The following is a 22,875-nucleotide window of genomic DNA, read 5'->3' as shown; positions in this document are numbered from 1 at the left end:
GGACTGAGCGGGTGTTGAGCAGGAAGCACTTTAGGTGGTTAGTGTCGGAGCTCTGTTTGGAGTTTGTGGATTTGGTGTGGGTCCTGATGGAGTCGAACTTGCAGGAGTGGCAGGTGAAGGGTCCATGGGTGTGACCTGGGGCGGCTTGGTAGCAGTTTGGTGGGCGGCCAGGGTTGCGGCGTCGTAGGTAATGCGGGTGGAATGGGATTTGCGGGGAGCAGGGGGTCTGGCGCTGGGCGCGGTCCAGGCGCGGACGGGCGTAGACGGGCTTATCTTTGGCGCGCCTTCGGCGCGCATAGGGCGCGACCACTGCGCGTGAACGCTGCACGCGGAGGCATCTGTCATATGTGGATAGTGGAAGGGGAGGGGCGAGGGAGGAGCAGCTGGGAGACCAGAGCGGGGTGGAGATCCGGGCAGGGAGGCACAACAACAACAACAAAATGGCAGCAAGCCAAAAGCGAAACAGGATTGGGGCACAATCAGCGTAAACGCGATGCAAATGGCAGTGGCACCGGTACAATCAGGCGCAAATCAATTCTACAGGCAGCGCAGCACAATTGAAAAGATAGTTAAAGCGCACTTTGGCAATCTAGCGCTACGAAATAATTATGATAATCAATTAATAAACAATCAGGCAATCTAGCGCTACGATAAAATTGTGATAATCAATCAGGCAATAGCAGATGTGGGAGCGAGGCGAGGTAGCAGACAGCAGTCTGGCGGTATAGCGCAACGATACCAGGCGGCAGGCAGAGCGGGGAGCAGCGTGAGGAGCGACCGCTTCTGATGGGAACAGGACGGTCACAGCGCTACAACGGGAGAGCAGGGCTAACAGTATCAGTGGGAGGGAGGAGCAGCTGGGAGGCGGGAGCGGGTTGGAGATCCGGGCAGGAAGGCACAACAACAACATGGCAGCAAGCCAAAAGCGAAACAGGATTAGGGCACAATCAGCGTAAACGCGATGCAAATGGCAGTGGCACCGGTACAATCAGGCGCAAATCAATTCTACAGGAAGCGCAGCACAATTGAAAAGATAGTTAAAGCGCACTTTGGCAATCTAGCGCTACAAAATAATTATGATAATCAATTAATAAACAATCAGGCAATCTAGCGCTGCGATAAAATTGTGATAATCAATCAGGCAATAGCAGATGTGGGAGCGAGGCGAGGTAGCAGACAGCAGTCTGGCGGTATAGCGCAACGATACCAGGCGGCAGGCAGAGCGGGGAGCAGCGTGAGGAGCGACCGCTTCTGATGGGAACAGGACGGTCACCACAGAAACAGACAAGTAGCATAAGGGAAATTGGTCAGTCCTAAAGCACTCACTCTGTTTGAAGAGTTGACGTGCCACATGGACGCTCAGTCTGGCATTCTCTTCACGTCCCGTTTTTATCTGTAAAAACAAACCAACACAGAGCGAGTTGCCTATCAGTTCTCCCACGCTGTTCAGGTCAAATCCCAACAATCCTTGAGACTTTTAGCCTTTTTATACGAAAAAAGAGGTTTTTTCCAGTTGCGATTGTTGGATGTTAGGATTCTCCAATGCTTGTTAATACAGCGACTCACTACATTAGATGCTGTGTTATATGTAGTGACGCATGTCAGAGGTGGCTCACTGTTCTCATTGTGTGGGTTTTCTTCTAACAAGGAGTCTCTTGGTTTCTCGCTCTTTTGTAGCTCCTAGTTAGTAGATGTTCTGGGTAGATCCATGACGTACGTACGTACGAACAAGGCCATTTATAAACAACCGCGGCGCCATTGAAAGTAAGATCCGGACGCCAGCGGGAAGAGAAAATAGGTTCCAGGCGGCGAGTCGTACCTGTGAAAGTAAGCGGTTATCTCGATTGGGCACGTTGTATAGATGAGTCCTGTTTGTTGGGATTTGACCTGAACAGCGTGGGAGAACTGATAGGCAACTCGGTCTGTGTTGGCTTGTTTTTACAGATAAAAGGGGACGTGAAGAGAATGCCAGACTGAGCGTCCATGTGGCACGCCAACTCTTCAAACAGAGTGAGTGCTTTAGGACTAACCAATTTCCCTTCTGCTACTTGTCTGTTTCTGTGGTCCTGGTAGCCTCTGAGAGGGGGCTGTTAGGACTCGGATTTTATGGGCAAAGAATCCGGTGTTTTTAAACGTGAAACTAACTTTAATGATGTACAGTTTAAGAAATACTTTCACTTTACAAAAAAAAGACCTAATATGAGTCAGAAATCTGTAGTTCAAAAACTATTTGATAAAGCAGGTCAAAAAACTGATATAGACATGTGATTCAACTGACATAGATACATTTGAAATGTTTGTGTTTTTATGTTATAGATGGCATCCAGGCAAATTGCAGGAATATCGAAGGCGGGTAAAACCGTGAGTTAACTGAGGAGAGTTACAAAAAATGTTGGTATTTTTTCCTCTATCGTCCTAACGGTGTGGGCACTCCTTAGCGTGTGTGGACCCCGGGAGGACGTATTTTTCTATTGTTAATTTTGGTCCTGAAGAAAGCTGAGCTGAGACAGCATATAATACAGCAGACACTTGTTGACCACCTACACCAGGTCACTAGGATTTTAATTTCAACCTTGTAGTGATCTCACTATCTTAATGTGAACAATTGGCCCTTTAAATAAAGTTGTTGGGGTCCAGTTGGGATCTTTTATTGTCACCACTTATTCACTGATTTCACACACTTCACTGTTGACATACCTGCTCCGCTGCAACTGCAGGCGTTGCAGCACACAGGGGGATATTCGGTCCCTCCTGTGACGAACCCCATGATGAAGCATGTCACCACTAGGGTGAGTGAGGGTTCTTTTAGAGAATAGTTTTTTCTCCCTGTCCCTTTAGTTTTTTGACCACCCATTTAATTTAGTCCAGTCACTGTGTGTTTCGTCACTTAGACATATAGTCTTTATAGGAATTCACAATAATAGGCTCTCTTTTGTTATTAAGAATTGTGACAGTAAGCATGACATTACATCAAGAGATTTGGTTGCCACAAACATATGTAGTTCTTCTGGTGTGCCATTGCTTTATAAGGATTTTATGAATATGTCATTTTCTTGTTTTGTACAGCATTTATACACGCTCTTGCGTGGCACACTGAGCAAAAAGCAATTACCCTAATGTGCTACGACTATTACATTTTGGAACGCCACACTGACTCACAGTGTCATTAATGCTGCCTAACTTGCTTACTCTCGGTCAATGAAAAATGGCCTAGAAAAAAGTCAAGTGTACATTGTGTGGTAGTGACGAGTCACAGCCAAAAAGCTCTTACTCTATCACACTACATTAAATTGTGTGATGCTTTGTTCTCAAACCTCAGGACACTCTACGAAGAATAGAAAAGAAAAGTAAAAGGATAAAATACATGCACAGTATTCTACCAAAGTTTCTACGCATATGGTCCAAGTAATATGCTCACCAATGTGCCACAAGAAGCTGTTTTACTTCTCTTTCCTGATCAGAAATGGGGCTTTCAAGTAACAATTGCACATTACCATGTCTGTAAATAATTTCAGCTGAAGAGAAAGCAGCAGCCACATTGAAAATATATATTTTTAAATTATTTACCCAGTTAAAAATACTTCAATCAGGAATGAGAACTACTTTTTAACCCCCACAAGAAATCATTTTACTCTCATTTCAATAGCTGATCTGGACTACAGCGCAAGTCAAGTCAAGTCAAGTCATAACATTTATATAGCGCACTACATACCCAGAGGGTTTCAAGGCGCTTAGGAAGGGGAGGAGGATTATTTGTCAAATATCCACGTTTTAAGCTGCTTTCTGAACGCTGGGTGATTCTGGGTGAGGCGAAGGTAAGCGGGGAGTGAGTTCCATGTTTTGGCAGCCAGGTATGAGAAGGATCTGCCTCCCATGGTGGTCTTGTTGATGCGAGGTACAGTGGCGAAGGCTTGGCTGGAAGAGCGAAGTTGGCGGGAGGGGGTGTAGAAGGACAGTCGAGAGTTGAGGCAATCTGGTCCGATGTCGTAGAGTGATTTGTGTGCGTGGGTAAGCAGTACTGCCTCACCTGCTTATGTCTACATCCTGAAAGGCACTGCATATTTGCATAGCAATGTTTTTCTTATAATTCACTGTTAGACAAAAGCTCCCACAGCGCAGTACCTTCAGGGTGTGACAGTCAGGAACGAAACATTTCTTTTAAAAAACACCAGACAAGATAATGAGAAAGGTAGAAATATGTAGCATTCTTTTTCCTTTCCTTGATGAGATATTCCTTTCCTTGATGAGATAAACAAAGACTTCAGTTATTTACATAATATGGCAAGTCTTTTTATCAGCTAGTAAAGATTAACGACTGCGTCACACCCAAGATCTAGTCAGAGTTTTGGAAGGTTAAGAAAAACGTAAAGTCCAATGGTCATATTGCCAAGAGAGCAATAACTAGAAAGAAATGTTCTTACTAGAAGCTCTTCAGCTGACAGTGTTGTAATGAGCAAGCCATGAACAGGCCTTCTCAATTCCCATTAAAAGTCCAGCAAGCAATATACATTATTAGTTGTGTTCAACCAGTTACGTTGTGGTTTCATTCAATTATGTATAATAATAGCTAATAAGAAGCAAACTTAAAACACGAGTGACAATATGCACACATTTTGTTTAACAGCCTTAAGGCTTCCAACCAAAAATATCATATGGGTATTGTAGGAAAGTAGGATCTGCTTTCATGTTTACCCCTTCTTGTTGCTGGTGTTATTCTGTGTTCTGACTAGTCTAACTGGGATCCTGCTCATCAGGACCCCAGTCACTATGCTTCCTCCATAAATTTGACAGTGGTAAGTACTTTGGTACCTTCCCAATTGGCTACTAGTGTCTCCAGTTAAGTACCTGGTGTATGGTACCAAGGTACCCAGGGAGTAGGTACAACAGGGGTCACCCAGGGGCTGCAGCATGTATTATGCCATGTGAAGTAGTGTGGCTCACTGGTTAGAGGCGGCAGACCCGAGAGCAGAGGACGGCCCGGGACCAGGGTTCGATTCCCGGCGCGGCAGGTTTCTGGACCAGGGTCAGCGGACTCGATAATTCTCTCGCCTCGGTGCCCACTCTGATCAGCGATCACACTCGGCAACTCTGGGCATTAGCTTGCCTCATCTTCACTAACGGCCCCACCAGACCGCCGGGGATGCCTGGCCTCACCCTGGAGATACCCATTAAGGGACCATCACTCAGGGAAAACAGGAAGCGTTTTGCAGCGGTCGAAGCGCCTTGGGACCCTCCGGGTAAGTAGTGCGCTATATAAATGCCTATACATACATACATACGCCACCCAAGAGAGGCCACTCAAACTGTGATTACATGCCTGCCATTGCAGCCTGTGTAAGTTGGTGCTAGCACCACTTACAACATATAAGTGTCCTTATATCTGAGGTCACTGCACTTAAAACCTATCATTCACCACTATGGCTGGCTCTTCAGTCCTCAGTGCAGGGTGCTCGGTTACACATGTGAGGGAGCCCATGCATGAGCAGCGCCCTTCTACAAATCCCAGTGTCGATTCTCAAGGCTTTGTAAGTGCGGTCATTAATTTAATATATATAGTGGACATCAAGTCAGATAGGAGATGTCTAACTATATATTGGCTGCACCGACACCTGTCATGTTTGGTATCAAACATGTTGGAATCCCGTCCCAACAACAATTCCAGTGTTGGATGTAGGATCCCATGTACTGGGGGGCTCCCCTAGGGTACTCCACTGTATTCCCAGTACCGGCCTTTTAGGGTCTAACAGCAAGCTAAAGCTGCTGCCGACCACAGACATGATTGTGACCTCCTGCTGCTGAACTGAGCTCGAGCAGGGGGAAGGCAAAAAAACAGACAGGACTTAGTGTATTGGGCTGTGGCGGTGGTGTTTCGGAGCACCCCAGACTGCTTTGAAGGGCACATTTGATGCCCTCCTTGCATACTCCAGTTTGAGCCAGTGCAGTTAAATGTTGGCTCCCACTCTGGCACGAAACTGGACAAAGGACATGGGAGTATCCTCCACATTGTCCAGCTACTCCTCTGGGAGGGGAACCTTGAATCGTCCCAAACCTTTCTCTAGGGTACTTAAGAGCTTACCTATGGGGGGCTCTTCAGATTCGTCATGGGACAAGATTCAAATCCGAAACGACTTCAACTTCAACCGTCTGGGCGCCTTGGGCTTCGCTTGTCTTCGCCTGGAACCGAGACTGCATCAAGAAAGACTCCTGCTGCTCCAGGTCTCGTCGTCCTGCCAGTCTTCTGCGTCGTCTGTGATTGTGCTTCATCAAGGTTCTTCACCAGGCGGTGGGTATCACAGAAACTCGAAGTAATCTCCTTTGGAGTGAAGGAGTCACTCCCCTGCAAGCACCACAACAAAGCTGACCAATATGTTGCTCCTGATGTCCTACGGACTCCAAAAGGCTCAGCAACACAGGTGGTGGTTCTGCAACTCCCTCGAGGCCTGCACCGTCTTCTCAGCAGGTTTGAGAAGACAGTATCCCGGGAACCGCTGGAACAGAACCCCTGAGCACAGCATTGACTTGCCGTTGCCAAGGCTTGTTGACTCATTCCTCCAGAGATCTTCAGACTACAAGAAGCTCAAGCATCTCTTCCTCCTCACAGCATCCTCTGCACCGTGGGCCTGCATCTTTGGTGAGCTGCTCGAGGTCCTCTTGCGAATCGGTCCTCTTGATACTCTTCCTTGACTTCAGTGGGCTCACCTGCTCATACTCTCCTGCACTTGGTGATTCTCTCAATCTAGTTGTTCCCAACGCTGCACCTTTTTCGTTTACCACATCTCTTGCTCCTGCCAAAGCTTGTTGGTGCTCCCACTGGAACCCCCCACTCCCTGCCCACAGAGCCACCTACCCCCGGTTCTTGACTTCCGACGAACTGCTCCTGGTCTTCCACAGCGTCACCTGGTCCTCACAGCTGCAGCGACAAGTTCTCAGTCCTCACTCCTGCTTCTTAGTCATTGGGCTTCCGTGCCTCCTCTGTCTCCTCTGCTTGCAGGTGCCTCTCTTCGAGAATCCATCATTGGATTCAATCGGACTCTTTCACCTTCTTCGCCAGCAGCATCTTTGCTGAAGTCCTCCATTGTTGTCTACAGCGGTTTCTGATGTTATTTCGCACCTATGCACACGGCTTCCCTAGTGTAGGTGTCCTGGTTACTGAGGTATCCATGGGTGGAGTGACTCTTCAGCCATCCATCATCCACAGGGTTGCTTCAGGGTCCACAGGGAAGGGTCCTTCTTAAAAATTGCGAGTGCGACTTTCCCAATGACTTGCATTGAGTACGCGGCTGTGTTTCCACTCTGAACACAGACTCCGTGAGGTTCCTGGGTGCTTACCATGGGTGGTTCCTTCGGTCCCCAGCTCTTCTGAGTCTTATGGTCCAAGTTTCGACTTCAGTCACAGTTCGCATTCCACTTCTTTAGCATATAGTTTGGTCTCCCCATGGAGACCACTGTGTATTTGTGCTTACTTACCGGTTTCCATTTAAAATAATTTGTGTATTGGGTTGATATCTCCGGTTAGGAGATATGCCAATGTGTTTTTGAGTGTGCATAATAAATATAACTATTTTTATAACTACACTGTATGGTTCATTTTTGTTTGCTCTACACTATATGATTAGTTCTGATAAAACAAGCTGCTTAACACTCCTTCCTGACTAAGCCTGAAAGCTGCTCACCACAGCTACCACTTAGAGAGTGTTCTATGGTTGTCTAAGACCACTAAAAATCACCAGAAGGGTAGTCTGGATTAGTGCAAGGTACTTCACTTAAATAAGTGTGCACCATATACTAAGCTAGCCTCCTACAGGTATACCTAAAAGCATTACAGAGCCTTAAAGCACAATACACTATATTTCAGCAGACATTTCTACTACATACAAAATGTATTAATGAATATGATGCCAACACTTGCACTGGGCTGTCCAATATTAACGTCACAACATGCAGAATAAATACATAGAATTCTAATGGAAGTAAAATAGTTTATCCCTAACCCCATACAAGGCACGTGCGAGCACTGGAGAAAAAACAATGGTTATGAACATATTTTTTCTCAAACTGACCATTCTCAAAATCAGGCCAGAAATCATAACCGGATCCCAAAAAAATGAAGTCATGCTTGATAAAGGTTAATGTAGAACTTGATTTCCGGTAGCAAAAATATAAGGGTTTTCTTTTTTACAACGTAGGTTCCAATCACAATGTATATAAATCTGTGTATATAGTATTTCAATACCACAAACGTAGTCTAAAGGTAGTGGAGCACTGTACATTGTCAATGGTCACTAGAGCACATGGTCAAAACTTGTTTCGCACAGAATATTTCACCAATGCTGAAGACACCCAGCTCTATCAACTGCTGGAGTTTGTGTTAGATATGCACCACTTCAGGAAATGTCTCTTCATTCTTTGAAGGTCAAACCTCTTGTTCTTATCACTTGACACCTCAATCCTTCTCAGTGGAAATTAGCTTTACTCAACAGGCAAATGCCCTTTAAACCCACACCAAGTGCCATGCTTTCACTTTTGACATGCAGGTACATGTTAAAGATCCCATTGACAATTTTTCAAATCTTTGTTCTACCAATTGGCAATTTTCATCACAAAAAATTGAACGCACGACTTCTGCAGATTTTGAAAAAACTGATCAGGCACTGACTCTTTCCACACTGGGCAGTAGTGATTTCATACTTAGCACCTGTTTTTCTCCAACCACCCCAATTCCCTATTCTGCAGACTGATACTTATTTAATCACTCATCCCTGTGAACTTCATCACATCAAATCCCTTATATTTCATTACATTATGCAATAAGCCCTTAAGATGTTTATCTTTTGCCAATCAGCCTAGTCAGTAGAAAAAACATAAAATCTCTGATGGAGTACAGTGACTGGAAGCAAAGTTGTAATCTGATGGAGACGTAATTCACTGCTTCTCTTTGTGGATAGAGTTTCCAACACTGAAGTGAAACGCAAGAGTTCTCCAGTCATTCATTCATTCATAAAACTATATTCGGTCTTTTTACAAAAAGGTCATAAAAGTACATAACAATACATAAAACCACAATATAAAAATGAAAGTCAGATCAAGTCAGGCCAGCCTTATCAGGTTCGTGAGTACTGGCCCCAAAGTATTACATGGTCAAAATCGTGCAAAATACATTGAATTAAGAATTGATAAATGAGTTAAGAACCACTGAGGGATAAAAGGCCCCCAAACTTCGTCCCTAGGTTTCACGGTTCCTCTTCTGTATGCACGCCCACAGAAAGGATGCCACAGCAAAACAAACCATTGACTTAGGCAATAATTTTAAGTAAAACAAAGCTACCAGACATTGCCAAAAATGGTTCCTCTACAAAATAGGGATGATAAATGTCTTTCTTTCTTGGGCATACGCGCTACAAAAGAGTACCAGATGTAGATCATTTTGTGGTGACTTAGAATCACAGAGGCACATGGGCAAGTCCGAGTGTTTGAATCTTCTGGCTGGATACCCAAACATCAAAAGAATCAGATTCAAACGGAATCTCATCAGAATGAACTGATGGGCTGAGATCTTGAGTTCTCCAGTCATGAAAGTGTTAAAATGGGATGCAACATGAACTCGCAGTGCACACAGTGAACTCATAGAAACAAGAGGTCTCTCTATTTGGGATAACTTGGAGGCGTCTCATCCTCTTCTTTATTTCCTCAGTATCTAATTGAGGTACCATTGGCTACATATCCATGTTCCAAGTAAGCCCTTCGCTGCGGGGTGTTTTCCCCCGCTGTGCAGGGGGAGTAGGGGGCCGCATGCGGCGCCGATGTGCTAGTAACGTGCTCAGCTGGTCTTGAGGCGCATCGGAGCTGCCCTCATGACGCGCTCAGCTCGTCACAGCCACACCCGTTTTAGATCGTTCAGCACAGCGGGGAAATTAGCACCGCGTGCGAACGTTCCAACAGCCGTGACGAGCTCAGCTCGTCAGCAGCACCCATGTGGTTAACAGAGAGTAAAGATAAGTCAAGAGCAGGCAGCTGTATTACTTGCTCTAACTAAAATGCAGATTGGATAACATAACTCTGGTACCAATCCAAGTAAATTTGCTCTGAAAGTTGGGTGAATTCTCCGACTCATGAAATAAATGTAGTCAGTGCTGTCAAGAGGTTGCACTGCTTTGAGTATTCATGGCTATCGTCTTTTCTTTACCCGCCTGATGCGGCTCTGCAGCGCTTCCTCTGGAAGGAGTGATCACCCAGAATCGAACTTGCCAAATTCTTCAAAGCCACCTTTGAGGAAGGGCTGGCCACACGTGACATCCTTTCATATTATTGAGCCGCACACCTAGTGATTCTTAATGAGTGGTGGTATCAAGGCTTAAGATACTCAAGCATACTCCTCAGAGAAATGTTATGTTATGTTACAGCTGCTTATATAGCGCAACGGCTGCCCCAGCGAAGGGGCGTCCCGGCGCTGGACCAGGCAGGAGAGAGCGCAACATACCACAAGCTTTAGGGTCAGCTTAGCAGAACAAGTGGGTCTTAATTGCCTTTCTAAAGGATAAAAGGTCATTTATACTTCGAATCCACAGTTGTAGTGTGTTCCATAGTTTAGCAGCCATATATTGGAAGGAACGTCCGCCCATGCAGCCAAATGCACACACCTGGTAAGGTGGCACACTTCCTCCAGCACTCCCCTCAGCAACAAGGGCAGTGTTCTGTGTTTGGCACAACACTCTCAAGTCACTGCGGTGGAACAAACGCCTATCAAGGGAAATCCTACTATGTAATGGGTGCTGGCTCCCATGATTGACTGTATTGGAGGACTTGGGCACCTAAAATCACATTGAGATCGCAACCATGGGAGACATTATGGTAGGGACTACTATTGAATCATTCACAGCTTTCAGGGAAAATATGAACTTCACAAACCCCAATTTTATTGCTTCCTGCAGCTCAGACATGCACTCCAATCCTATGTCTCAGTTCCAGAGGAGCTCCTTGAGTTTTTAGTCCCTTGGCAGTCCAGGTACTTCTCAGCCCACCCACCTGACATAATAAATGCATTCATTCATAATTGTCACTAGTTATAAACACACCAAACTCCTTTCAGGTTTTGGGCAACATGGGCACAGGGTCTTAAACAGACTAACAACGATGACTGGCTTTTCGAGGGAGGTAGCTATCCCCGGCCAATATAGTCTCATAAAGTTCAAATACCTTCAGAGTTTACATCACACGCTCCAGACTATGGCACATTGGTGTGCTCGCCTCCCCGACCTGCCTGCATTGCTCCATCCATCATGGAGACTTTCTTCATATGGTATGGGGATGCCCGGTCCCTATTCTTTTCTGGGTGGGAGGGCTCAAGGGGGGTCTTAACTTGTCTGGGGGAGGTTCAGCGGTCAAACACCTTAACAGACCCCCAAATTGGTTTTATTATACCTCTTAAATGGTGTTGAGGGAAAAAGATTACAATTTCACCACACATCCCAATCTCTGGACCACGAAGTGCAAACTTACAGAGCTTAATGAAGGTGGCAACTATGCTTCCTAATTCTGGTGGTGGTCCGCAGTGTGTCAACCCGTGGGCGCAGGGAGCTGGGGTGGTGAAGCGCAGCAGTCATTCTCCTTTTTCTTTGTGATTAATGTGGCAATCCACAACATTACCTTAAGGATTTGGGTCTACTTTCTGGACAGTGTACTATCAATGTTATTATTGTTCAAATGCCAATAAAATACGGTATTAAAAAAACAAAAGCTAAGTCTTTACTTGGGACAATGTAAACTGCCGCCCTTGGACATAAAACACACATTTCCATCAAAAATATTGGAAACTTATCAGACCAGCTTCAACAGCAAGAAACATTGTTCCCTTTCGCACCTTTAAAGTGTAAAAAGAAATCTATAAAGAAGCATCACGTTATACCTGGTTGTCAAAACCATCAAGTATTTGGCCCTGGAAGACCAAATCAAAGACATACTCTCAGTGTCCATGTTGCACTTACTGGCTGTTTTACATGTGCATCAGAGAACAGGTCTCTGCTCCAGACTCTCTAGAAATAGCAAACAATTATATTACATGATTTAAATCATCAACTTTTGCAAAAGACGAATCCACTGCCTGCTCTGGGCAGCCTCTTCCGCTGATTACCTGCCTGGCTTGTCTGCCTATTGCAAACCTAACAGAATGATTTCTGATTCTTGTCATCTACTGCAACAGCAGATACCTTTTCCACAAAATGCCAAAGCGTTTGCTAACGGCAATGAAGAATATAATAAAAGAAAGTAACATGGGTAGTCCATTTATAGCATGGCTATTTCAAATACGGTACGTTGGTACGTCTATCTTGTACCAACTGAGTTAAAAATGTGACCAAATTTAGCACAGGATTGACACGTTGAGTTTAGGACAATATTTTATATCAGTACATAAAGTGGCAGGTAACAGAGAATTTCAATTTTCTGAGAAGGTTTTTAAATCTATAAACCTGTGATTTTTTTTATGAGAATGATGAGGGCCTAACTAAGTAACCCAGGTTATTTAAGTTGGTTCTTTGTCTACGGACCCTCCAAGTCTTAAACCTATTTTACTTAACGGCAAAGGGACTGTGGGTTTCAGTCACAGAACAGTTTCTACAACCAGATGGAGACATAGAAAGCCAAAACAACTTGAACATTAAAACTACCCCAACTGGAGTTTTATGATCTGCACAATGTTCCCTTTGATGTATGGTGTACTGTTCAATACAGATTTCAGCAAAAAATGAGTCTTTAGCTCAAGTTGATTAAAAAATTGAAATGCACCATACAAAGGATATGGCTCCTCATTTTTTCTAACTTCATTTCATTTACCGCAGGGGTCGATATTTATCATTAGGCCAATTAGCCACCATCATCATATACACCATATAAACAGAAACATGGGAGGCAGTGCTAGAAATAATAGCGTGAATATGAGCCCGAATGTGTGTCAGGTATATGCAATGCCAATAGTTCCTCGTCTGGTAGACATGAAAATGGTTAGGAGTGACCTAAAACTAGGCAGGACTTTGAGAGTGCAGGAGATTACCAGCATTTGTTGGGTACATGTCCTTAAAGGGTTCCAAAAACCTGATAGATAGATAGATAGATAGATAGAGAGACAGACAGACAGATCTGGGTTGAATTTATCATCGTTCTTTAGTTCACTTCGCCACCCCAGTTCAGACACAGCTATATGCAAATCAGTCTTGACCCTGCATGGGAACAATGCTCCTGAACTGCCAAGCCATGTCTTCCCTGGACTGGAAACAAGCATCCTGGGTACGGTTTCGGGCTAACAGCCCTCATCAGCCAGGCTAGCTTGAATCCAGTGGCAAAGTGAGCAATGGACCCACGTCTGGACATACCCTGCCAACTTAGGGCAAACAAAGCAAACACAAGGAGATGATGGACAGAGCACTGAAACTTTTCAGACACTCACCCCCAGTCACATATCTGGGTTGAATCCAATGTTAGCGAAGTGAGCTAAAGAATGATGATGGATGCAACCCAGATCTGTGACTGGGGGTGAGTGTCTGAAAAGTTTCAGTGCTCCGTCCATCATCTCCTTGTGTTTGCTGCTTATATATACACAAGGGTTTCTGCTAAGTCATCAAAACGTGAAGAGTTCTTTAACCAACTATTTGCGGAGGGCAGTGAACTACGGGGTCCAGGGTGTAGGTATCCTAAGTTTTGAGAGGATTAGGCTAATAGCAGTCAGCTTCCTGATACTGAGTGGGTTTTAGGCATCATATTCCAAAAGTGCGATCAGAGGGGACCATTCAGTTCAATTATCCGTGATATCAATCATAATATCAAAGACTTCCTTCCAAAAGGCTAGGATCATAGAGCAGTTCCAGGCTAAATGTGTGGAGTCTGCAGTACGGTGGGGCGCAAGAGCCGCGAGTAAACGTAGGATATAAGCATGGGTCACATTTTTGTAGTTTCTGTGGACTGTTGAATAACGTCCGAGCTTGTATTTGTTATTCATGGCGATTGATTTATTTTGTTTGGAGCAATATTCTACCACCTACATGTTGACCTCTATCCGGCTCCCACTGTTCACGGTCAAGATTAACCAAGTTACCAAATATGTTTGTACAAAGTTGGTATAGCTTGGAAATCACAACTCGGGTGTACGGCTGATCTTGAAGCTCTCTAAAGGTTTGTTCCAATTACTGCATTAAGACTGCAGATGGTATTACTATCCCTAGGAATTGGGACAGGAGCAACATTTTGTCTTTCATTTCCATCAGGAACCACAATATTGATGAAAAACTAATAGGGAACTGTAGACGGTATGTTATAATTTTAAGTCTTGGTAAGAGACGACCTGCATGACTAGCCCACCATTGTCCCTTGTAAGTTGCGGTGTCAATTATGAGATGCAAATGGCAGACAGGATAATAGGGTGGAGTAACTAATACTTTCGTGAAACGATGTGATGCTACACAGCTTAGCAGCGAGGCTGATAATGATTTGACTAATCCAACAGCACACAAGGGTAAAAGAGGGGGGAGCTAGAATGTTTTTGTCGAGCAACCACCTATACAACTTAAATGCTCAGAGTTGATGAGCAATTAAGAATATCCATTACATGTCTCTGTTGCTGGTATGACAAGTGGTTTGAAATTATGTTCCTGTAGTGTACCAATAGTTCATTTAACACAGATTTCTAGAAAGCTTGCAGAGGAAATAAAGAAAGGATACTAGGAACTTAGTTGCATTTAAACTGTTACCAAAATGGGCACAATTGTACTAGTTTTTTTTTATACATAAAACATACATCTGTTTAAGGCCGTGCAGCCTACATCAATTAAGGCGCATGAAAAGCAGGTACCAACGTCGTCTGGGCTGCCTCCTGCCACAACAAACCGACCCCTCCCATTTCTCCTTTGATAACTGCATCACCCGTGTCCCTGGAACCACTTATTTGATGAGTCGTCCTTGCTTCCCCCAGTAGCCGCCTCGTTTCCGCTCAAACCCGTTAACTGTCACTTGCACTGCTCCCCCACAAAACCCTCTCCTGTTCCCAGTGCTACTCCCATTTGTGAGAACCAAACTATACCCTCGTCCTCCTACGCAGCCGACGAGCTACTTCATGGTCCAATTATCATTGCAATTACTTTAAATAATCGACAATAAAGATTATTACTTTCTTCATGGTCCCACTAGATCCCTTATAGCATATGGCCACCCCACTACTGCTCCCATAAGCACTCTCATGTAGGCAGTGCTTAAAATGGAAAAAAAGAAGTGCAGGTACTCTGTACCAGAGTCCCTGCTTATTTCTGAGAAGTGCCCGTACTCTCCAATTAAAAGTATTACATCTCTCGTGAGAAGTGCCGGATTTCAGTGTGCTTGGTACTCTTCCCTTGAGGCGGAAAGCCGGGGGTTAGGCTGATTAGCTTTTAAATATTGTGCAAATTGGTGTTACTATTGTCATGTAATTTTGGTAAGACTCACTTTCCCTTTTTAAAACAGTACTCACCCCTGTCCTTATAGCACCTCAAACCCTGGTCCTCGTGCAGCGATTGGCAGCTGCCGCGATCGGACACAGGGACGGCCGCCACCTTGGGGTGGAAGAAGGGCAGCGCTCCAGTCTTGCGACGCCTCCCGCCCTCCCAGGTACAAAAACGGCATTTACCATCGCGCGCACAATTCCAGTGTGCTTCGTACTCTTCCCCTGAGGCGGAAAGCCGGGGGTTAGGCTGATTAGCTTTTATATATTGTGCAAATTGGTGTTACTATTGTCATGTAATTTTGGGAAGACTCACTTTCCCTTTTTAAAACAGCACTCACCCCTGTCCTTATAGCACCTCGAACCCTGGCCCTCGCGCAGCGATTGGCAGCTGCCGCGATCGGCCACAGGGACGGCCACCACCTTGGGGTAGAAGAAGGGCAGCGCTCCAGTCTTGCGACGCCTCCCACCCTCCTCCACCTGTATATAAAGAACAACAGTCCCCGTCCACGCAGCGGGCCCGACGACGGCGCGCCAAAGGTGCCCCAAAGGAAAGTCCGTCTGCGCCCGTCCGCGCCAAGTTTGCGCCAGGTGCAGGAAGTGCTGGTCCATCTCACTCTGCCCGATCATACCAGGTGAGCGAGTTTATGAGCTTCAATACACTCACAGGCTGTCCCTGTAGGATTGATATGGACACAATTAAGTGACCTTTTTCATGCCGCTCTTGTCATTGGCACTCACCTTGGGCCCCAGTTAAGACTCAAACTCTTCCCAACAACACTAGGGCCAGCCACTCTCACTTTAAAGGAGGGCTGATAAACGCTCACTCCATGGGCTGCCATAGTCAAGACATAAACAATCTTATCGTAAACACACAGTTAGACTGTCTCTTCATAACAGACATGGCTAACAGAGAACAGCAACCCTGACTTATCAGTTGCACTTCCACCTGGTTATACTATCTTTCGACAAAATAGACCGAAAGGGAAGGGAGGAGGAGTAGCTGTGGTGCTCAAAAGCCATATAAAATGTCACACCTTTACTTTAGCTCCTCTTAAGGGTGCCGAAGGACTGGGTTTTTCCATCAAGCTAAATGAGTCGTCCTCTTTTTCAGGTGGCTTAATTTACCGACCACCAGGCAGTGCCGTAAAGTTCTTAGATTCACTTAGTGATTCCTTGGGACAATTTCTACTTCGCTACCCACACTTTACACTCCTGGGTGATTTTAATTTACAATTAGAATCTACATCCGACACGCATGCACTGAATTTCCTCCAAACCTTAGAGATCTTCAACATTCAACAAGCAGTGACACAACCCACCCATCAAGCCGGTCACACCCTTGACGGGATATGTACTAACTTTCCCCTTCTGGAAATTCAAAATCCTGTCCCCCAAATTTGGTCAAACCACTGCTTGATTCCCTTCTACATAAAACTCCCATGGTCCCAATCAACAGCTAAACCTACCCATAATCCAGTGAACCAGGTCAACTGGACACGAGTAGAAGCCAATTTTAAGACCAACCCCATTGTCAATGCACTTATCCCGAATATGCCTGGAGATGCTGCCCAGGGCTCCAAATGTTTTCACACTTGGATGCGACAGGAGATCAAGGGCAGGCTACCTCCAAACCACCCCCAGGGAAAAGGGAAAAACAGGAAGATAAACGCCCCTTGGTTTACATCTGAGCTAGCAAAAATACATCTTCTATGCAAGAAAAGAGAACGCAGCTGGCGTAAAACTTATGACCTTATAGACAGAAGTTTATACATTCAGCAGAGGAAAACCTACATCAACGCCATTAAATTAGCTAAGAAAAACTTCTACGTCAATGCCATCAACACAGCCAAGCAAAAACAAAAAACGGTCTTCTCTATTGTCAAGTCATTTACTCATCCAAGAGCTCTCCAACCTGAAATCCCACCTTCCTCAGAGTTCTGCAACCGGATTGCGGACTTCTTCGAGGAAAAAATCTTATCAATACAAAAGGACTTCCAACTTCCTCGTCAAGCCCTGTCCCCTATTCCTCCGCCCTTTGGAGAGAACTCGTCAAGCTGCCTTAGAACCTTCACCCCGGTCACACTTCTCCAGACCCGGGAGGCAATTCTGAAATGTAAATCAGGTGCCCCTTCTGATTCATGCCCCCCTCGAATTCTTCATCAACTAATTGAGGTGGTCAATCCCATCATTAATGAGATTGTTAATGCTTCCTTGAGCTCAGGCGTCGTGCCTCGCGAATGGAAGCATGCAATTGTGAAACCCCTCATGAAAAAATTAAACAAATCTCCCACAGACCTCACAAATCTACGCCCAATCTCACTCCTCCCTGTTTTAGGCAAGATAACTGAACAAATGGTCCATAAAGAACTAAAAAATTATGTTGAAGCTCATCATATCCTTCATCCCCAGCAATCGGGTTTCCGTTCACATCACTCCACGGAAACTGCTTTGATAGAACTCACCGATTCAATAAAACTATTACAGGATGGAGGGAAGAACGCCGTCTTGATCCTATTAGACCTCACGGCGGCGTTCGATACCATCTCTCATTCCATACTGATAGACAGACTGAGGGATATAGGAATCACAGATGTAGCATTAGACTGGATAATTTCCTTCCTGGCGGATAGATCCCAAACCATCTCCTTGGGCCCTTTTCTTTCTAAAGAGAAAAATGTACACTCTGGAGTCCCTCAGGGCTCAATATTAAGCCCATTACTGTTCAACATCTATGTGGTCCCCCTCATCTCTTTAATAGAGTCATACGGCATATTAGTGACATCATATGCCGATGACACTCAGCTCATTGTCCCCTTGGAGAATGATTCTACAGATGCTGAGCTAAACCTTAAAAAGTGTCTAAGAGATGTCTTCCGCTGGATGAATCAAAACCACCTTAAATGCAACACCAATAAGACAGAAATCCTCCCCATGGGTAAAACCCCCGAATTCTGTCCTAGTAAATGGTGACCTGAGGACACCCCTGCACCCCCCCAAGCTGTGGCATCAGCAAGGAATCTGGGCGTTCTATTCGCCGCCGAATTATCGTTCCATCAGAATGTCCGGAATGTTGCAGGAAGTTGCTTCAACATAATTAAATCACTGAAAAAGTTCTTCGACTTCTTACCTATAGATTCAAGAAAGGCAGTAGCAGTGGCCCTAATCCTCGCACGTCTTGACTACTGTAATGGTCTGATGGCAGGTGTTAAAAGGAAAGCCACTCTTAAAAAGCTCCAAGGCGTACACCACGCAGGGGCTAGACTTGTTCTCAAGCTACCCAGGAGGTCATCAGCTTCGGCCGCCTTGAAAACCCTTCATTGGCTGCCACTCCCCAAAAGAATTCTGTTTAAAATGTTAACAGTAGCTTTCCGTGCATATAACGGCACTGGCCCACTCTATCTCATCAGATTTCCCCATTACAATCCCTCAAGGACCTTGAGATCCTCAAATCAAGACCCGGTTAAGTTGCTGAAATTCAAATACAAAACTAAAGGAGGCAAGTCCTTGTCCTTCTTATCTGCAAAAGCCTGGAACTCAATTCCCAATAATCTCAGATCCCTAACGCAAGAAAACCACTTCAGAAAGCAGCTTAAAACATGGATCTACTCTCTCCCTGATGATATGTAATGACCTTAATTTAATCTTCTATTTTTCAACTTCTGCACACTGTTTTCTTTCAGCGCCAGGATGCTCCTTTCGGAGCGATTGTTGCGCTTTAGAAATACCAAAATACAAATACAAATACAAGTGCCCGTACTCTCCAATTAAAAGTATTACATCTCTCGTGAGAAGTGCCGGTACTCTCCCTGGTAAAATAAAAAAGTGCCCGTACTCCGTACCGGACAGTACCGGCCCATTTAAGGCACTGCATGTAGGTTGGCATCACAGGTAAGGATCATCCTCCAGTTCTCACACCACATCCCATGTTCACTTATTTATTCTCTCCCAACTGCTTCCCTGTTTGTTCCCTCAATAACCTGGCAACTACCCATCCCCTTTCCCTGCCCATTCCTCTCTCGATTGCCCAGGCTCTGAACCAGCTAATCTCTGGTCCATCCCCAGCTTTCCCCAAAAGGATCCCTCACCTGCTCTCCATCCTCGCGGCCCCCGGCCCCCTGGTTCTCCAGCATCTCGCAGAACTGGTCCAGAGTGACGGTGTCCTCGCCGCGACTCTGTCTTTCCTGCAGCCGTCGGAGAAGCACGTCATGGTGCTGTGCTACCAGAGACTCCTGCGAGGCTTCTTGGCGCAGGCGGGCCGCAGCCTCCCGCAGCTGGGCTGGCTCCAGCAGGAGACCAGGTGCCGGCAGCACCCCGGGAGGAGAAGTCTCCGGGCCCCCACCCGAGTCAACAGCTGTGCTTGACATGCCTTCAACCGCTTCCTCTTCTTCTCCATTGCCCACGTTGCCCACTGCGTTCCCCATGGCGTCTCTGACCACCGTGCCGCACCCTCTTCCACTGCCGGCATCCACTTCCCGAAGAGAGAGAGCTGTCAACTTCGGGCCTGCTGTGGGCTACCGTAAAGCGCCACACGAACGTCCCATCGGCACGTCGTAAAAGTGTCAGGAAAAGTCGTAAAGTGCACCACGGAAAGAGCTTTGATTGGTTAACCTCTGCATTAGGTGTTTCCTATTCGCGGTCTAGTGTTTATGATAGGATTACTGCAAGCACGCTCTCATCTCTCGCGTGACAACGGTGAATTTACCTGCACAGCCAACTTCAAGAAGTCAACAAGTGCCAGCAGCTCTTATTTCTAATGTTTTGCATTGAACGATTTTCACATTATGTTCTCTTATGGAATCACTTAACATACGCTTCGGCATGTTTTGTATTTGCAGTGTTGTTCTTGGTGTATTTTGCGTTTTTTCCCTGTCCTCCTTCCCACCCCATTCAGTCTTGCTTGGGCCGTTACTAGTCTGCCTTCGAGCTTGTCTCCTGGAATATAACGGATGATCTAGTTTTACTTCGAATAGAATTCCAGCAGTTTCTTTCGAGCTTTCAGTACTCCAGGTTGAATGCGTTTCCGTCGGATGTTTGACATGGACACCGGGCCACGGCCTGGGCTACCTTATTTACACATTTAAGAGAGTTTTGAGGGTAAGCACTGCTTCGCTGTCGGTTGTAGGATGATTAGGTGCGCTAGTCCTCTTTCTCTGTTCACGGTAAAAGTCGTGTAGCCGCCAGCCTTCCTGGGCTAGTCTGCTTGTGTTTTGACTGGCGCTCTCTTGCTATGCTGGGCTATCTAGCAGCCGTTGCCACCTGCCTGGCCGCGGTGGTGCTGGTTGGTTGGGATCCATGGCCTCTTGCAGATCTTCCTGGCGTATCCTACCTCTTCCCCCCGCCGGAGGAGTGCGCAAGACCGAAGGAAGCACCCGAGAGGCTACTTACCAGCACCGAGCTGGGGCGGTACACTGGAACTGAAGGAAGCCACGGGCTCTACCTTGCACTTCTGGGGGAAGTATTCGACGTGCAGCGAGGACACAAGCATTATGGGCCAGGGGGCTCCTACAGTTTCTTTGCAGGTACTTGCTTGTGTAGGTTGACCAGAGCCAACCCCATACAACTTTCCCAGTTCTGGATTTTGATTTAACATAGTGCAATCTGTGTATTGTACTTTTGGTTCATTTTAGCTCAGCTAATTACACTAACGAGGGCAAAGTGGACGAATGGAGAAATGGTACCCCCGTGACGTGAAGCCATCTGGTCATTCTACGTTTTTGCCTAGTGCCTTGCTTGGAGGCATCTCTAGGGATTCCTCATAATAAAACTGCACTCTTGTTTCTTGCTCAGAACTGTGCCCTCAGGGCAGTAGTATGCGCGATGGACACTTGAAAGTGACATTTTTATTTAATATTCTAACTCCACTCCTAGAATATTTTGGGAAAATTATAAATCCCCCGAGTATTTTTAGGAAGGTTGAAAAGTAATAATTTTGAATTGCCCGGATGTGGGTCCCTTGCTTGCTGTGTTACTGCCATCAAGCTAGCCTAGCTGATAATAATCCACATTTGTAAAGCGCACAATCACCCGTAAGGGTCTCTAGGCACTGGGGGCTGTCGGGAAGATTACGCAAGCTATTGCCCAGAGTCACATGGTGCTGGGCTAATCTGCTGCCGGTGCCGGACATCGAACTGTGATCCCCAGATTCCGGAGTCAGTCGCCCTGGCGCCACATCTTTTCCACTGATGAGGGGTGTGACCCGAAACTGGTCCTAGGATGCTTGTTTCTGGTCCAGGAAGGTCCTGGCTTGGCATTTCAGGCTGGACTGTTCCCATAAGCAGCAGGGTCAAGACTGATTTGCATAAGCCCTCATCAGCCAGTGGCAAAGTGAGCAAGGGACCCACGTCTGGGCACATTCTGCCAACTCAGAGCAAACAAAGTAAACACAAGGAGCTGTGTCTGAACTGGGGTGGTGAAGTGAGCTAAAGAACGATGATGGGTTCAACCCAGATCTGTTACTGGGGGTGAGTGTCTGAAAAGTTTCAGCGCTCAGTCCATCATCTCCTTGTGTTTGCTGGTGTTCACCCTAAGTTGTCAGGGTATGCCCAGACGTAGGTTCCTTGCTCACTTTGCAACTGGATTCAAACTAGCCTGGCTGATGAGGGATGCCACCCCAAAACAGGACCCAGGATGCTTGTTTCCGGTCCAGGTAAGACATGGCTTGGCAGTTCGGGCTGGACTGTTCCCATGAGGCACAGGGTCAAGACTGATTTGCATGTAGCTGTGTCTGAACTGGGGTTGTGATGTGAGCTAAAGAACGATGATAGATTCTACCCAGATCTGTGGGTGAGTGTCTGAAAAGTTTCAGCGCTCCGTCCATCATCTCCTTGTGTTTGCCCTAAGTTGGCAGGGTATGCCCAGACGTGGGTCCCTTGCTCACTTTGCCACTGGATTCAAGCTAGCCTGGCTGATGAGGGGTATTACCCCGAAATTGGTCCCAGGATGCTTGTTTCCGGTCCAGGGAAGACGTGACTTGGCAGTTTGGGCTGGACTGTTCCTATGAGGCACAGGGTCAGACTGATTTGCATACAGCCATGTCTGAACTGGGGTGGTGGAATGAGCTAAAAAATGATGATGGATTAAACCCAGCTCAGTTGACTGGGGGTGAGTGTCTGATTTGCTCAAACGCTCCGGCCATCATCCCCTTTGGTATCGCTTTGTTCGCCCTAAGTTGGCAGGGTATGCCCAGACGTGGGTCCACTGCTCACTTTGCCACTGGATTCAAGATAGCCTGGCTGATGAGGGTTATGAACTCGAAACCAGTCCCAGGATGCTTGTTTCCGGTCCAGGGAAGACATGGCTTGGCAGTTTGGCCTGGACTGTTCCCATGAGGCACAGGGTCAGGCTGATTTGCATACAGCCATGTCTGAACTGGGGTGGTGGAGTAAGCTAAAGAATGATGATGGATTAAACCCAGA

The 22,875-nt window shown here is 46.1% G+C and overlaps 2 protein-coding genes across 2 annotated transcripts in view; one reads left to right on the top strand and one right to left on the bottom strand.

Annotated features, from left to right (window-relative positions):
- Positions 1-19,999, bottom strand: part of ZZEF1 (zinc finger ZZ-type and EF-hand domain containing 1) — a 1,733,356-nt gene extending 1,713,357 nt beyond the window's left edge. The window contains exon 1 of the mRNA XM_086954803.1: positions 19,546-19,999. Within this exon, the coding sequence (XP_086810929.1) occupies positions 19,546-19,881 (336 nt within the window). The 5' untranslated portion in view covers positions 19,882-19,999. The remainder of the gene's footprint in view (positions 1-19,545) is intronic.
- Positions 20,000-20,568: 569 nt separating this feature from the next.
- CYB5D2 (cytochrome b5 domain containing 2) overlaps positions 20,569-22,875 on the top strand; it is an 83,965-nt gene continuing 81,658 nt past the window's right edge. Inside the window, exon 1 of the mRNA XM_086954804.1 lies at positions 20,569-20,979. Within this exon, the coding sequence (XP_086810930.1) occupies positions 20,688-20,979 (292 nt within the window). The 5' untranslated portion in view covers positions 20,569-20,687. The remainder of the gene's footprint in view (positions 20,980-22,875) is intronic.

This window comes from Lissotriton vulgaris, chromosome 2_1 (assembly GCF_964263255.1).
Source record: "Lissotriton vulgaris chromosome 2_1, aLisVul1.2, whole genome shotgun sequence".
Lineage (NCBI taxonomy): Eukaryota > Metazoa > Chordata > Amphibia > Caudata > Salamandridae > Lissotriton > Lissotriton vulgaris.
This window is presented reverse-complemented; position numbering and strand designations above follow the sequence as displayed.